General features: G+C 54.4%; 1 protein-coding gene and 1 long non-coding RNA gene across 9 annotated transcripts in view; one reads left to right on the top strand and one right to left on the bottom strand.

Moving 5' to 3' along the window:
- The window catches only part of LOC121012158 (uncharacterized), a 31,574-nt gene extending 24,639 nt beyond the window's left edge, over nucleotides 1-6,935 (bottom strand). The window contains exon 1 of one of the 4 annotated variants that reach the window (XR_005781975.1): nucleotides 6,324-6,935. This is a non-coding gene — a long non-coding RNA (uncharacterized LOC121012158). The remainder of the gene's footprint in view (nucleotides 1-6,323) is intronic. The other 3 variants (XR_005781974.1, XR_005781976.1, XR_005781973.1) reach the window with 3 other exon arrangements.
- HNF4A (hepatocyte nuclear factor 4 alpha) overlaps nucleotides 659-15,910 on the top strand; it is a 35,821-nt gene continuing 20,569 nt past the window's right edge. For 2 of the 5 annotated variants that reach the window (XM_040446987.1, XM_040446986.1), the window contains exons 1-3: nucleotides 10,418-10,618; nucleotides 14,447-14,621; nucleotides 15,756-15,850. In XM_040446987.1, the coding sequence (XP_040302921.1) occupies nucleotides 10,504-10,618; nucleotides 14,447-14,621; nucleotides 15,756-15,850 (385 nt within the window). In that variant the 5' untranslated portion in view covers nucleotides 10,418-10,503. Of the gene's footprint in view, nucleotides 766-10,417; nucleotides 10,619-14,446; nucleotides 14,622-15,755; nucleotides 15,851-15,910 lie in introns of those variants that run through there. The other 3 variants (XM_040446985.1, XM_040446984.1, XM_040446988.1) reach the window with 2 other exon arrangements.

The following is a 15,910-nucleotide window of genomic DNA, read 5'->3' as shown; positions in this document are numbered from 1 at the left end:
TTTGAAAGAGGCGAGTGGCTAGGGGTGGGGGACCAATGTGCAGTATGGGTGGGGCAATCAGAGAGAGCAGAGGAGGAGGCTCGTCCACGGAGTATCCGTACCCAGCAGTCAGCTACAACAGTGATGCTAGGTTGGTATCGCTGTGCCCATTGTATTGATGAGCAAAGTGAGAGAAGTGAAATGCTTGGCTTGCCAAATGAGTGGCAAAAGCTGAGCTTCAGACTCATGTCTGACAGACTCTAAAGCCTGCACTGTTCTCAAAAAGCCCCTGGGTTAGGGATTGGAACCCCAATTGGAGGATGAAGAAACTGAGGCTCAGAAAGGTAACAGGGCTGTCCCTGTGAATGTGGCTCCGTCCAGTTTCACAGGAGAACACTGAGGCAGTACAAGGGGTACAGTTTGTCGCCAGCCGTCTGAGAAACCACGGGAGGGCGGAGGCAGGACCCAGGAGTCCAGGATGCTGTACTTCCTGTTCCTGTTTGGGTTGGGTCTCCAAGACCCCCTTGCTGAGCCCTGTGGCTAATTCCTTGCATGGGTCCTGGGCGGGTCCACGGTTTCTATGGAGACCACCTCCTACCATCCCTGAAATCTCATTGTGACCAGTATTAAGAGATTAGCGCTGCCCCGCAGCCCTCACAGGGTCTTGGGTGCCAGGGTGGCAGCAGGGGCTCCCCCAGGATGAAGAGGTTGCTCACTGTGCGGGATCCCATAACACCAGGAGGAGGATGTCAGACTGGGGCCAGGGCTTCCCCCAGCACCTCCCAGGTATGGTCCGGACTCCACATCTACCTGGAGAGGAGGACGGGGTGGCGGCAGAGAGACACACGACTCAGGGGAGAAGTCCAGATTTTGGAGCAGTGCAGAGGCCTTGGACCCCTGGCCCCCAACCCAGGAAGGCCCAGGGTCTTTGATAGGCGGATGCCATTCTGATCAAGGCAGGTCCAGATTCCCTCAACAAGGTGAGGGGAGCGTTACAGAGTCTTTTAGCTAAAGACCAGCTACCTAATCTCCTTCATTTTGCAGTTTGGGGAATTGAGACACAGAGAAGGAAAGTGACTGCCCAAAGTCAGTGAGTTAGTGAACTGGAGCCGGTGGACAATCCAGAGGCAGCCCTGGGGTCGCCTGAGCAGAAGGCAGTGAATAAGATGACATTGTCCCCTCTGCCTTGAAGTCCAAATGCTCCTCCCTGACCTCCACAAAGGGGGCCCCCTAGTCTTCTTCCCCCGGGGCTGTCCCATTGGCCATGCTCCCCTTCCCTCCCTCCCTCTCCTCCTCCTGACCCTTCCTGTCTCCCGGAGGCTGGCAGAGACTTCCGGGTAGGCTCCACTCCACCGGAGGACATGGCCGCCAGACCCTAACTGTCCCATCCGGGGGACATCCCCTGGCTGAGTCACCATCTGGATGACTGTGGACATTTTTTGTTCCCCGCTTCAGCCTCTCTGTGTCTTCAGGGTCCAGACCTCCTACCAGCCCATCCCCACCCCACCTCCTGCCAGGCCAGCAGCAGAGAGATTTAGGTCAGTCTCCAAAGCTCACAGGGTCAGGTTTTCTGGAAGGCCACACTGGGGCCTGGGGACAAACACGGCTCTGGAACCAGGCAGAGACAGCTCAAAACACTATTGACCCAGCAAGGTGAGCCTCACTTTCCTCCCCTGTGAGGCGGGGGCAATAATCCTTCCTTCCTCCAAGCCTTGCTCTCAGCGGCTGCAGCTGTGCCATTAAATCATCAACTCGAAGTACAGAGCAGTGGAGGGACAGGGTGATAACACCCGATCTGGTATGCATGGAGCAAACCAGGAAGAGGCGTAAAGAAGTGAGAGGAGTGGTTGCCTGTGGTGAGGACAAGGAGTGGACTGGTGGGCAGTGGGGAGAAGGGGACCAAGACTTCTCAAAGTTTTTTTATTGTTCTCATTTAAAAAAATTTTAATGTTAATTTTTGAGAGAGAGACAGAGCATGAGCAGAGGAGGGGCAGAGAGAGAGGGAGACACAGAATCTGAAGCAGGCTCCAGGCTCCGAGCTGTCAGCGCAGAGCCCGACGCGGGGCTCGAACTCGTGAACCGTGAGATCATGACCTCAACCAAAGTCAGATGCTTAACTGACTGAGCCACCCAGGCGCCCCTTGATTTTTGAACCATGTGAATGAAGTACTGATTCAAAACTTAATTACAAAATTTTAACATGGGGCACCTGGGTGGCTTAGTTGGTTAAGCGTCCAACTCTTGATTTGGGCTCTGGTCGTGATCTCACGGTTTGTGAGTTCGGGCCTCTCTGCTGACAGTGCAGAGTCGGCTTGGAATTCTCTCTCTCCCTCTCTGCCTCTCCCCTACTTGCTCTTCTTTCTTTGTCTCTCAAAATAAAGAAACGTTAAGAAAAAAATTTTAAATAAAAATTTTAACAAATTGGAAAAATATCACGTAGCAATGACAATCACACATACCTCAACAATATAACAGGAGTATAGCCAAGACTGAGACCAAAGTACTAGGACTTGACACAAGTCACAGAGAAAGCCTGCCTTTGAGTCTCTGACTTTGACCTGGAAAGGCCCTTTATTTCAAGCCAATCTCGTTTGCCAACTGCAAAATAATGGTCACTGGTACCAAGAATCAGGAGGTCTCTACATGCTAGCCATAGTGCCAGGTGCTATCTGAATATCATCTCACTGAGTAGGCATTCTGACTACCAGGAAGCTATCATCGTTCCCATCTTACAGATGAGGAAACTGAGCCTCACTGAAGTTGCAACTAGTGAGTTGCAGACCATGGATGCACCTCTAGGCCTCTCTCTTTTTTTTTTTTTTTTTTATTTTTTTTTATGTGTATTTATTTTTGAGATAGAGACAGAAAGAGACAGACAGAGAACAAGCGAGGCGGGGGTGGGGTGGGGGGGAGGTGTGCAGAGAGAGAGGGAGACACAGAATCCGAAGCAGGCTCCAGCCTCCAAGCTGTCAACACAGAGCCCAATACAGGGCTCGAACTCATGAACTGCGAGATCATGACCTGAGCCGAAGTTGGACGCTTAACCGACTGAGCCACCCAGGCGCCCCTAGAATCACTTAGGAACTTTAAAAAATACTGATGCCTAGGGGCGCCTGGGTGGCGCAGTCGGTTAAGCGTCCGACTTCAGCCAGGTCACGATCTCGCGGTCTGGGAGTTCGAGCCTCGCGTCGGGCTCTGGGCTGATGGCTCAGAGCCTGGAGCCTGTTTCCGATTCTGTGTCTCCCTCTCTCTCTGCCCCTCCCCCGTTCATGCTCTGTCTCTCTCTGTCCCAAAAATAAATAAAAACGTTGAAAAAAAGAAATAAAAAAAAAATACTGATGCCTAGCACCCACTCACCCCAATCCCAAGATTTGATCATTGGTCTGTGATGGGTCCTGGGCATCAATATTCTTTTAAAGGTCCCAAGTGATTCTAATTCACTGTTAGGGCTGAATCGCTGCTTTATGCTAGACAACTTTTCAAATAGGAAACCGAGGCCAGGGAGGAAAATGACCTTGCCCAAGGTCAGTGGCTGGAAGCTGAGCTGAGGCAGGGCTCTCATGGAGCCTTTTTGAAAATAAATAAGATGTGCTCTCCTCTGGGCAGACAAATTTCCATAGGCACTTGTTTTGGTAAGTGGAACAAGGACTAGATTTCTACACTGACTCACTTCCTTGCACAGAGAAGCTTCGTGCAGTGAGCAACCTGTACAACTGTATGCAGTTGTACAACCTGTACAACTTTGTGCAGTGAGCAACCTGTACAACTGATTCCTCGCCTGCATCTCAGGACTCCCAAAAGGTACATCTCGGTGACTTTCAGGCAAATATCTGGGGCCCTTCGGTACAAGGGTGCAGGGAGACCCAGGGTGGTTCCTGGGATATGGGTTCACCCCTTACACCATGACCAGGGCCTGGGCCAGGCAGGGGCTTGCTATCATCCTTCAGGCCCCACAGGGGCTGGGCAGGCCCCATCTAACTCCGAAGGTCACTTCTGCAGATAAAGTCACGAACACAACCGGGGGGGGGGGGGGGCCAGGGAAGGACATAAACAGAACAACAACAGCCTCAGCCCAGAAGTCACAAGCCACCTGGCAGGAGGCAGCCCTCAGCGAGGCCCCGCCTACACAGACCCAAGTCCTCCTGGCTTGCTTCCTGATCATTCTCCAGACCACAGGCTCTACCCTACCTCCTGAGCCTTGTAGTCGGCATCTCCCACAATGCCCTGCTCTCTGGCCAGAGAGGCTTCCATGTCCTTCCGTCATCACTCGCCACGTTCTCCACTTCTGGGTGTCCCTTCTGCCCAGGACGCCACCTCCTCCAGGAATCCATCCCTGACCACTCCAGCCCAGAGACCGGCTTTCCATCTCAGGCCTTCTCCAGCCCGCACAGTCCATGCACAGAGCCCGCACGCGCCTCAGGAGGGAGCTTATTTTAATGTCATACTCGCCAACTTGCATTGAGCACCTGGACGGGTGGTGTAGCCTCGGGGTTAAGAGCACAGACTCTGGAGAGCCAGACCGCTCAGGCTGGAATCCCAGCTCTTGCTTCTCACACACTGTGTGAGCTTGGGCATATGACTCAAACCTCTGTGCCTCAGGTCTGCGAGATGGTGATAAAAATACTGCCTACCTCACAGATTGGTTGTGAGGGTTAACGTGGTAACACGTGTAAAGCCTGCAAAACAGCTTCCTTAGCATCAGCCATGGTCATCCGTGCTCCGTTTCGTCCTCATAGCGAGCCTATGAGTTAGGTATTGTTATTCCCAATCGCAGGTGAGGAACCAGATTCAAGAGAGGAGCAGAGTCAGGGAAGGGCCCTGCGTCTTGCTCTGTGGTCTGACACGGAGGACGCGGCCGAGGAGGGCCATAACTTGGAGGCCTTGTTTGCTGCTCATGGCTGTTCCTCAGAGGGTCCACAGGACTCGGGGCCAGGTGAATTCTCCAGAAGTGGCTCTAGGCACCTCTCTGCTCGAGCCAGCCATGGGCGGGGGGGTGATCGGCAAAGCAGGGCATTTTCAGTGCATCTTGTTCCCTAATGTCTAGAACACATCACCGAGTCCAGAGAGAGCCCCTGTCTTCCTCAGGCTAGCTGGAGACCTAGGACACGGGGGGCGACCTCCTGTCCCTGGATGAACCCCCATCCCTCCACCATCTGCACATGGAGGGAAGGGATATCCTGAGGTTGGCCCAGCATCTTTCAGGTTCCCATCACCGGCTCTGCCTCTACCTTTCAAAGGAAGTATTAAGGGGAGAGCATCTAAGAGGCAGGCCCTGGGTGAAGCGGGCCTGTGCGTACCCTCCCTTGGCTCCTAGGAACCTCAGATCCCATTTGAAAGGCTCTGGCCCGCACTCTCCAGCCTCTGACACTGCAGGATTCTAGAATCCCATGCTCAAAGCTGCCGCCCTGCATCCGTGTTTGTAAAGCCCCCCCGCCCCCCCCCCAGCTGCCTTTATCTCTCTTTGGTAAAAGAACAAATTTGCTCAGGACCCAGAGCAGAGGGAACAAGCAGACTGTTGACTCTTGAGCAAAACCTAGTCTTTGGAGAGCAGGAGAGGAGGCGCTGGATGTGCGTGGGGAGGCCAGCAGCCTCTTGCATAACCCGGGTGGCCTCCTGCCCACCCAGGCCTTTTCAGGGTTAGGGGTGAGGCAAACCACAAACTCATGCCCAGTTAATTTTTTAAGGCAAAATCAACAGGCTCAGCAATGATTAGCAGGCAGGTAATTTCGTCTTAATCGTGCTGAGAAGAGGGAGGAAGGAGGCTTCTGGGGGCCCAAGGATGGGGCCAGTTATCAGTTAACCACACGAAGTTTGTTTCCTTCCAAATCCGCTGGCCTTCAGCCCTGAGTTCCCTCATCTTCCTCTCGGAAGTACTCCCGTGGCAACCCAGTGGCCATCAGTGATTGAGGGAACGAACGCTCCACCATCCAGGGTCCCCAGGAGGTGTTTCCAGGGCCCTTGAGGGCTGTGATGAAGCACCAGTGTCCTCACAGAGCTTGCGGTCTTCTTGTTAAGGCAAAGCTCCCCCCCCCCCCCACCACCACCACTGTGTGGCTTTGAGCATGTTCCTTCCACCCTCTGGGGCTCAGTGAGGGCCCTAAGGTCTGTGGTGCAGCCTACAGCCAGCTGCTACTACCCTGGGGACCTCAGTGTCTCCATCCACCAAATGGGTGGGTTGGCTGAGACACCCTTTCCAGTCTTGAAGTTTTGCGAGGTCATGATTGGATTAGGCCAATGTGGCCTTATCCAGAGTGAGGAGGGTTTCAGGGTGAGGAGGGTTGTATGGGCCATGCTTTAGGAATTCAGGGGGGAGAGAAGGTGCCCAGAACAGGGAGGGGGCCTACCTGGTATCTGCTGTTGGCACCAGCAAGCGTCAGATCCCAGCTCCGGGAAGAGAGCTGTCCTCTCAGATGGGAGGCAGGGGTCTCTGTGGGGTGGGGTGGAGTAGGGCTGCGGGGGTGGCCTGGCAGACCCCAGTTGGCCCAGGACCCCTCCCCCTGGACTTGAGAACTGCCAGGGGAAAGACAGCAAGGCCGGACCAGCCCCGGGCCTGCTGGCTGCCTGGACTGGAGTTTGGTCAGTGGTTGGGGACCTATATTGTGAGAAAGTTAGGACTTTGTCCACAAACTGGAATTTGAAATTTCAAAGGGGCGAAACTGGAGGGCCCTACCCCAGAGTGGAGATGGCTCTTGGCTTCTTTCCCCCACGACTTTTGTTCTTTGTCTTGATAAGTCCCAGTTCCCCGGGTGGTGGGGCGGGGCGAGGAGAGACAGGAGATAGTAGGGTAGTTAGTACCCAGGGGGAGCTAAGATGCCAGGTGGACTGGGGTGGCCAGCGTCTGGACGATGCCTCTGGATTTGCACGTGCCTAGGGACAGCCTCCTTGGCTCCTCAGACCCCTGAGCTCCCGGCAGGAACATGACAGAGTCGCAGGCTCCAGGGCTCCAGAATTCTGTCGTCCTTTCTGGGACTCCCGGAAGGAGGCAGAGGTATGGGGTGAAGCCCTTAAACTCTGCAGTCAGATTTGGGCTCAAATGACAGCCCCTCCTTTGTGGCCTTAGGCAAGTCACTTCCCGTCTCTGAGCCTTAGTTTTGTCATCTGTAAAGCAGAACAGATAAACTGAGGGGAGCAGAAGATTCTTAGCTCCGGGCCTAGCACAGAATCTCTCCAGAAACGTTAGCCATTATTATAGTTTAAAAGAAAAATGAAGTGGTCCAGAGTGGCAGCTCTTAACCACAGTCCACACCAGAGGCTTGAGTGCCCTGCCCACAGCTGGGTGTGAGGCAACCCCTTCCCCCCCCCCAGCTGCCCCAAAGGAGCCCCTCTTCCCTTCTAGAGCTCTCCTTCCCTCCTAGAGGCCTCCGTTTCACTCTCTGCCACATGAAGGAGCTGGCTCTCTTGGTGAGCTCTGAGGGCCTCTGTTATCTGCTGGGAGCCACCTCATGTGGAGTGGGGTCAGACAGCCCAAGGGGCAGGGCAGAGGGAAAGAATGGCTGCTGAGTTGGCACCGAGGCCAGCCTTTGTATCCCTGGGAGCTCTCCCGAGCAGGGTCCTGATTGCGACCGATTGTGTGGCTAGGGTGTCAAGGAGTCAATCGCCAGTGACGATAATTGCCTCTGTTATGCCAGATGCCTACACGTGTTATAGCCTACAGCGTCCCTGCGAAGAAGGCATCAACCCATTTATCTGAGGCCAAAACTAAGGCCGGGTGGGGTAGGACCTGATATCATAGTTTGGGAAGTTGGCAGTGCCCGGATTTTGACCTAGCTCTGTCTGAATCCAAGGCCTGTGGCTTATTTTATCTTTTTATTTGATCTTCACAACAAACTACACAGTAGGCCCATTTTACGGAAGGAAAAACTGAGGCTCCAAAATAATAACTCGCCTGAGATCACAGAGCCAGTTGATCTCACAGGTGGAGTGTTGTTCATATGGGAGACATGTATCTAGAAGCCATTGCTTGGGGTTGGCTAAGAGCGAAAGGAACCACGTACGTAATAGATTGGAAAAGCTCGTGTGTGAGTAGTTAGAGTTCAAGAGTGGGACATGGGCAGGGTATGAAACAGGTTTCTGGACTGTGACTCAGAAGCAGTGGGTCATGTGTGTCGTGCGTTTGGTAAAGTGTTCGTGTCATGGTCTGCGAACTTAGTAGCTTGTCATGTGCAGACTGTCCGTCTGGTGGTTCTTATGTGTGCCGGGTCATGCACGTGACCTGACATGGGTCACCCCAGTTGATCATAGACCTTATTTAGTTCAATCTAGGGTGTCATCTATAGAGGTTGAAAATTTGCTATTTTCGCTACCTGTTAAACTCCGATGTGCCGATAATCGCCCCATTTTGGTAATGGGGAAGTGTGCCTCTTAGAACTGACAAATCGCTGTATGTGCAGGCCCCGTATTGCTGGCTTGTGAAGGGAGTAGCTGTGTGTGGCCCGTCGCAGGTGCCAGACAGGTGGTAGGACCTGGGCTCAGCCCTGGGGGGCCCCTCCCAGAGCTGTCCCTCCTTCTCCTCTGTGTTTGTCCCTCAATCCGGTCTCCTGCCCAGCTGAACTCTGTACCGGCTACTGGAGCCAGGATCAGACATCCTCGGGTAGGCACGGGAGGAATCTGCCAGTGGCTGAAGTCTCCTTTGGCCCTTAACAAATGTCAAAGTGCAGATTGGGGGAAGGGGAGCTCTCTCTTCCTCCCTCTTTGGGGGATCTTGACCAACGGGCCAAGATCTCCCCATTTTACAGATGGGGAAAATGAGGCCCCGAGGGAGATGTGATTTGGACAAAGTCATCCAAACAGTGACAGAGATAGCTCCTAAACGGAGGTCTCCTGACACCAAATCCAGCCTCTCTTCTCCTCTAGAACCATGGCTTCCCCCCACAGCCCCAGTCATCTCAGGCCTGGGGAGACCTTGGAGGGGGGCAGAACTAGCCTACACAGGGCACAGAAAAGGCTTCTAACTGGAAGAATATGAGGGGGGGTGCCTCTGCATGTCCTCACACACACACCACCTCTCCCACTGATTTACCCGCACATAAACTCCCCCACGTATGTACTCACTGATTCACTCTTTCCTAATTCACCCACTCGTTCATTGATTCACTCTGTCACTACCTCACCTCTGCACCCCTCCCTACTCGGCTATCGTTAATTCACCCACTGGTGCTCCGTCTGGCAGAGAGGACAGGCTCCCAGACTCCCAAATCTAGGCCCTTCTGCCCTCGCCTGCGCTTTCTACCTCCTTCATTGCGACCTCACCTCCCCGGCTAGGTGGGGAGCTCTTGACAGGGCCCGAGGAGAGGGCCGTGGGGCTGGAGGGAGAGACAAGAAAAGGGTGAACGCCTGCGGAAGGTTGGCAGGACCAGCTGCAGAATTTGCAGGGCCCCTTGTTCGGAAATCGTTAAGAATTTTGGCAACAGCAGAGCATGAAACCAAGCACAGGGACCTAACTGCTTGGGTGATTGGCTCACAGACGGCCCTTCTGGGGGAGGCGATGGGTGGAGAGAAGAGGGAGATAGGAAAGGGATGGGGCGGGGAAGACAGGACGGGCACTTGCTGGGTGCTGCCTTATGGTTGCCCGATACCATCTCATTTAATACTCAAGCCACCCTTTGAGGTCGATTATGCCTTTTACGGAGGAGGAAACTGAGGCCCCAAGAGGAGAATCATTTACCCAAAGTCCCGATTAGTAGGGGGTAGGCGCCTGAGCGTAATCCAGGTCTGTGGGGCTGCAAGCCTCGTCTCTGGCTATCTAGGGGGGCGGGGGAAGGAACCAGGAGGAGGTGACGTCTCACCTGAGCAGCTGGTGCTATGGGGGCTGGTGGTGGCCACAGTGGGGTCATGGAGAGCAGGGTGGGGAACCAGGGGTGAATCCATGCTGCTCCCCAGGGAGATGGGAAACTGGAAGGGAGTTCCCAGGAGGAGAATCTAGAAGACTGGTGTCTGGGCCCTGGGATTTAGGTTTTTAATTCATGTGCCACAAGGCAGCTCCATCTCAAGAGCATAGAAGGTAGAAGTCACTGATTTGGGAGGTTACTGAATTAGGGCATCTTGGAGGTGGGCTGCCAGTGTCTGAGCACATCAGTTAGAATGCCGGACTCGGGGTGACAGTGACTTGGGGGCATGGCTGAGTCAGGGGTCAAATGAGTGCCGGTGAGTTAGCGTGCCCGTTTTACAGGAATCCATACCTGAATATCGGGGAGTTAGGGCCCCAGCTGTTGTAACAGCACCCTGGTGTCCACCGGGAGCCAACAAACAGCCAAATCCCTGCAGCCCCGCCCAGCCTCTCCTCCAGTGGGGGAGCCGATTAACCATTAACCCCCACCCCTCCCCGGCAGAGCCTCCACCCCTTCGCAGGGGCTAGGCCAAGACTCCCAGCAGATCCTCCCAGAGGACGGTTTGAAACGCAGGAAGGCAGAGGGGGCCCCTGGGAGGAGGCGGTGGGAGGGCGGAGGGCGGGGGCCGGGGCTCTGCCCGGAGCCTTCGGGGTGGGCATCCTGGGCAGGGCAAGCGGCTGAGGTGTGGAAGGGGAGGATGCGCCTCTCCAAAACCCTTGTCGACATGGACATGGCCGACTATAGTGCCGCGCTGGACCCAGCCTACACCACCCTGGAATTCGAGAATGTGCAGGTGTTGACGATGGGCAATGGTAGGTGGGGACAGGTGTACCCAGGCGTGCCACTGGGGGCGGGTATGCCCAGATACCGGAGTGTGTCTGTGGCACTCGACGCTGGGCCGGGGGGAGAATGACAGAAAATGGCAGGTTGGGCCTATAGGCCAGTATGGGTGTCGCCAGGTGAAAAAAATGTGCCCGGGTACAGTGACCAGAGGCATTCTGGGTGCGGGAGGCCTGAGCGGGCAAGTCCCCAGCGAAAGTAGGCCCCGGGATTCCCGCCTGGCCCTTCTGGTCCCTGTTACCTCAAAACTAGGTCTGCTCAGAGCGTCACTGGAGAGTGAGGACACGACCGTGAGCTCCCCGTTGGCATCTGGCTCCAGTACTTGGGCCCAACTAGGCCCCTTCACGAACCCTTTGGGGGTAGGTCCCGAGACATGGAAAGGTGTCTTCTGTCCCTGAAGATGCTGGATGGAGACACAACCGGGTGTCTTTGGGACTTTCCTGGGGTGAACGCCCCACTTAGGAAAGAAAGGAGTTCTTAAGGGAAGTTTTGCTCAGTGAGATGCCAATCAGCAGTGAGTGCTGTGTGTGTGCTCATGACTTCCTCTTGGTGTGCATGCACCAGTTTCTGTGTGTGTTGGGTGGGGGTGTACCGTGTTGGCAGACACATTCCTTCGGGAATTCATTGGCGTATTTGTGCCCGTGCGTGCCTGTTCCATGTCGATTTCCATTTGTATTTGGTCATCGAGTGGGTCTGTGTCTGTTGATGTCTCTAGGGGCACGTGTGTTTGTCTCGCTTATGTACATAGGCAGCAGTGAACGAATGTACACGTGCCGCGGATGTGGGTCTGTTCGTGTGCCCTGTGCTTTCTGGATGCGTGTCCTGTATGCACGTTCTGTCTCGTGGCCCAGTTTGTACCCACCTGTCTACAGGTGCTCGGTGCACGTCCCTGTGCTGAGTGTCCGTACTCTCTGGTAAACATGATTATGCAGACGTGATATGCAGGGTTTTGATATTGCCGTTTGCCAAAGGAGATTCACATCAGCCACATGTCTGTTTCTCTCTGAGCAGATCTTCTTGTCTGAGTGTGTTTCTCCTCAGGTTTGTATATCCGCTCCCATATCACCAAGAGCACATCTGAATCGGGTGGGAGGGTCTCCTTCGCAAGGAGGTAGGGGAAGGGAGGAGGCCTGGAAGCCAGGAAGCTTCTAGAGGGGAAGGGCCCTAGGCCAGCCTCAGAGGAGAGGTGGCTGGCAGGTGGCCAAGGTCAGCCTGCCACCTGCCTTCCTTCCATGGCCGTGCGGCTTCAGCAGAGGTCTGTAATGCGTGTGGTCACTTTGGCTCGGCCAGAAAGATGTGACTGCCCTGCCCGTGGTCGGCCTCACCAGCTGCTCATCTGCCCCTGCCATTCACTCACTGTGTGACCTTGGGCATATCATATCCCCTTTCTGGCCTCTCTATCTTCTGTAAAATGGGCTTAATCACCTCAGGTCTGCTGGCCAGCCGCCTTTTAGGAGTGTCCGCATAAGGGAATGGAGGAGACAACACACAGGAAATGGTAAACGAGAAGCTTCTGCACTAGGCAGAGTGTCGAGTGACCCTGCAGGGACATTGTGTGCTGTCACACTCCAGGCCACTGCCCAGCCCCAGACTACTCCCTGGGGCCAGCCCCATCACCCCTTCAGAGCCTACACCTCCCAGGAATCCTGTGCACTTGAGGCAGAGGCCGCCACTGGGTGTCCCCCAGACAGAACAGCCTCCAGCTCAGGAGCCGGAAGAATCTGGGCTCAGATACTAGCATTGATCCTTCCCAAGTATGTGAGCTCTGCAAGCCATTTTCCTCTGTGAGCTTCTGTTTCCTCATCTGTCAAATGGGAATAAATAATGGCGCCTGCCTCTCAGAGGTAACCAGAGGATTAAATACGACAAGGCACCCGGCGCTTAGCACTGGTAACTGATCCCGGCCCCACATGGGTCTTCTCAAGAACGTTCGGCATCTGTAAGAAAGGGCTGTGTTTCCTTATGACATTTGAAGGGGTCTGAGTGTTGGGATCCCATTTTAAATACATCCTGGGCTGGTGCCTCCAGGACTCCATGGAGAGATCCCCAGCTGTCCCCCACCCCAGATTCAGAAGCAGCAGCAGCAGCAGCAGCAGCAGGGTCTTTGTTTATCAGAGGCCTCAGCAGGCACCCCAACAACAGCAGCACTGGCCAGAGTCATCCAGCACCCCTCGGGGTGTAAATCTGCCTCCTCTACTTAATAAGTGTGATGACCCTAGACAAGTCACTTGTCCTTTCTGAGCCTTGGTGTGCTCGCTTGGAGAATGGGGCTATCAGCTGAACCCAGGGGTGAAGTGATACACCAGGCGGCACTCGGCCCCTTCTGCCCAGGATGTAGGAAGCCCTGCCCCCAGCCTCCACCGAAATGGCCAGGAGTTGTGGGGGTCAAATCTCCCCAGGGGTTGGGGGAGGTGAGGCTGAGGGAGAAAGGGCACCGACACGGCTTAACAATTATCCCCATCTCCGGGAATAATTCACCAAGTGGAGGGGGCTGCGCCCCCGGGCACCCTCAGGGGTCTAGGAGATGTTCAGCCAGGCGACAGCAAAGATGCAGCGGTGTCCTTTTATGCCCGGAGGTTGGACAACACCTGCTCCAGAAGTTTGATTTTGCAGGAAAGATTTTATTTCACAAATGCTGATACAGTGCTTTTTATGTACGAAGCACGTCACATACATTGATTCACTGAATCCTCGTAGGAGTCTTAGCCGACGACACATGGCTAAGAAGTGGGCAAGCTGAGACTTAAACTTGGCAGAAGGGCCACAGAGCGCGTGCTCTTGACTGCAGCGCGATGCCCCTCTCCGGTTCTCAGTGGGGTGTGCCCTGGGAACTCAAGGTCAGATTCAAGGTTTCTATGCAGACACGTGTGCGCGCCTGACTGTGTGGTGTACATATGCACGCGTTTTTCTGGGGAGATGGCCCATGGCATTTAGTATCTTCTCCAAGAGGTGGAAGATTTGCTTACAAAAATATGCTTCAGCTAATGAAATTAACAACAACAACAAAAAAGTTGGAAACAACCAGACCAGTCGAACCACCACCTTTTACAGTTAGGGAAACTGAGGCCCAGTACGACTTGAAGCGAGGGAAAGGAATTTGTCCAAAGTCACAGGTGAGTTAGCAGCAGCATCAGCAGTAGCACCCAGGACTCCAAGCACCCCATCCCCATCTTTGCCACTTGCCTCGTATCCCCCTTCTCAGATTTATAGAGATGCAGTAGATTTTGCCTCTGGGACAGGACATATTCTAGAGGTACCCAGATCCTTGCCACGACCCTCCCAGCAGGACAAATGGGCCACTGTGGTGCGTGTCTTCCTGTTCCCTGGGACAGTTCTCAAGGCGTGTGGGTACATTGAGAAATGAGGGACAGGACCTGAGCAGGGCCTGAGTAGATGCTACGGTGTGTTTGTCCCTTCCACAGCCCCCTCGGCCCCGTCAGTCACGGTCTGTAAGGGTCAGATGCATCGGAGCCGGTGGCCAGGTTTTCATTACTTCCCAGAGAAAGCTGGGCCCAGCTCTCTCCACCTTGGGGAGAGACAGGTCCTCACAAAGGACACTGTGAACTCAGTGTCACAACCATCCCTAAGTAATGATGCAAAACGGGCATTCCGCATGCCAAGGGACTTGCCCAAGGTCATTGGGGGAGTGGGAACCTCGGTCTGAATGAGGCTGAAGCCCCGGGGGGAGATCCCCACAACGCTCATATTGGTTTCTGAATCTAAACCACCAGTGGTGCAGGGCCTCTGGGACGTGAATTTCTGTCCCTCCTGAGCTCTCACTCTTGTCTCCTCTGGTGCAGACACATCCCCATCAGAAGGTGCCAACCTCAACGCACCCAACAGCCTGGGTGTCAGCGCCCTGTGCGCCATCTGTGGGGACCGGGCCACAGGGAAACACTACGGTGCCTCCAGCTGTGACGGTTGCAAGGGCTTCTTCCGGAGGAGTGTGAGAAAGAACCACATGTACTCCTGCAGGTGAGGAGCCCCTGCTTGGAGCCTTGATTTCTCTAGCTGGAAAGTGGGTCCACTTGAGCTAATGATGTTCCCCAGTTTGTCTACTCCCAGACTAGGTCCCAGAAACAACCTCCTTCTGAGGACTTAAAGCTTCTTCTGGTTTCTTAGGCCTTGGGGATCCAAATGGGAACATCCATTCTAGGAACCTCATTTACTGAGCATAAAGCTACCAGCTGCCCTTTACTGAGCACTTACTATATGCCAGACAAACTGAATCTTTGCATGTATTTAACTGGCCCCGCAAGCCCATTGTTACTTTTCTTATTTAGCAAATGAGGATCCATGAGGCTTGGGATCAAGCCCACTGTGAAGCCGCAGAGGATGGGGCCCATCCCTCAACCCGATGCTTTTCCTGGGGCAAATAGGGGATTGGCCCCAGGCCTTTCCGTATACCCCAAGGGCTTCCCAAAGCCTTCCTCGGGATCCTGCCTTCAAAAGCATCTCCCATGGTGAGAAACAACAATAATAAAATAATGGCATTCGGTTATGAGTATTTGGCATGTGCTGACGCTGTGCCAAGCCCCGTCCACATATTATCTTATTTCTACCCGTCAACACCCCTCTGACATGGTGACTATTATTCTTCCCATTTTATAGATGAGGAAGCTGTGGCTTGGAGAGGGCCAGGAATTTGTCCAAGGTCATCCAGCTTGAATGAATGGCAGAGCCCAGGATGATACTCAGGGCTCCACCCATAACCCCTGTGGGGCACTGCCTCTGTTTGTGTCCCCTCCAGAGAGTCACTTAATGTGAACCAAGTATTGACTCTGAACCGTAACCAGGAGCCTGCTGTGGGCTCTATCACATTCTGTGATAGCAGTGCCCTGGTATTCAAGGGGCTAGAGTTTCCAAACTCAGTTCTACCACCAGGTCGAGCGATCCTGGGCTACAGGTCACCTCTCTGAGCCTCAGTTTCCCCACGTTCAGCCGGTCAGGATTGGATTCTCAGAGAGTCCATAGGGCCTTTCTCGTGGTTCACATAGCTCCTGTGATGGAGGCGAGGAGGCTGGGAGTCAACAGGTGGCCAGGGTTCTAGTTCAGTCCTGGGATGGGAGGGCCGTCCCTTCTCCATCCAACCATCCAAGCCCTCTTCAGATTTAGTCGGCAATGCGTGGTGGACAAAGACAAGAGGAACCAGTGCCGCTACTGCAGGCTCAAGAAGTGCTTCCGGGCTGGCATGAAGAAGGAAGGTGAGCCTCGGCCCTCCCCCTCCCACCCCACCGCCCCACCCACACCCGCAGTCCTGGACA

This window comes from Herpailurus yagouaroundi, unplaced genomic scaffold (genome assembly GCF_014898765.1).
Source record: "Herpailurus yagouaroundi ecotype Mexico unplaced genomic scaffold, PumYag 196, whole genome shotgun sequence".
NCBI lineage: Eukaryota > Metazoa > Chordata > Mammalia > Carnivora > Felidae > Herpailurus > Herpailurus yagouaroundi.
This window is presented reverse-complemented; position numbering and strand designations above follow the sequence as displayed.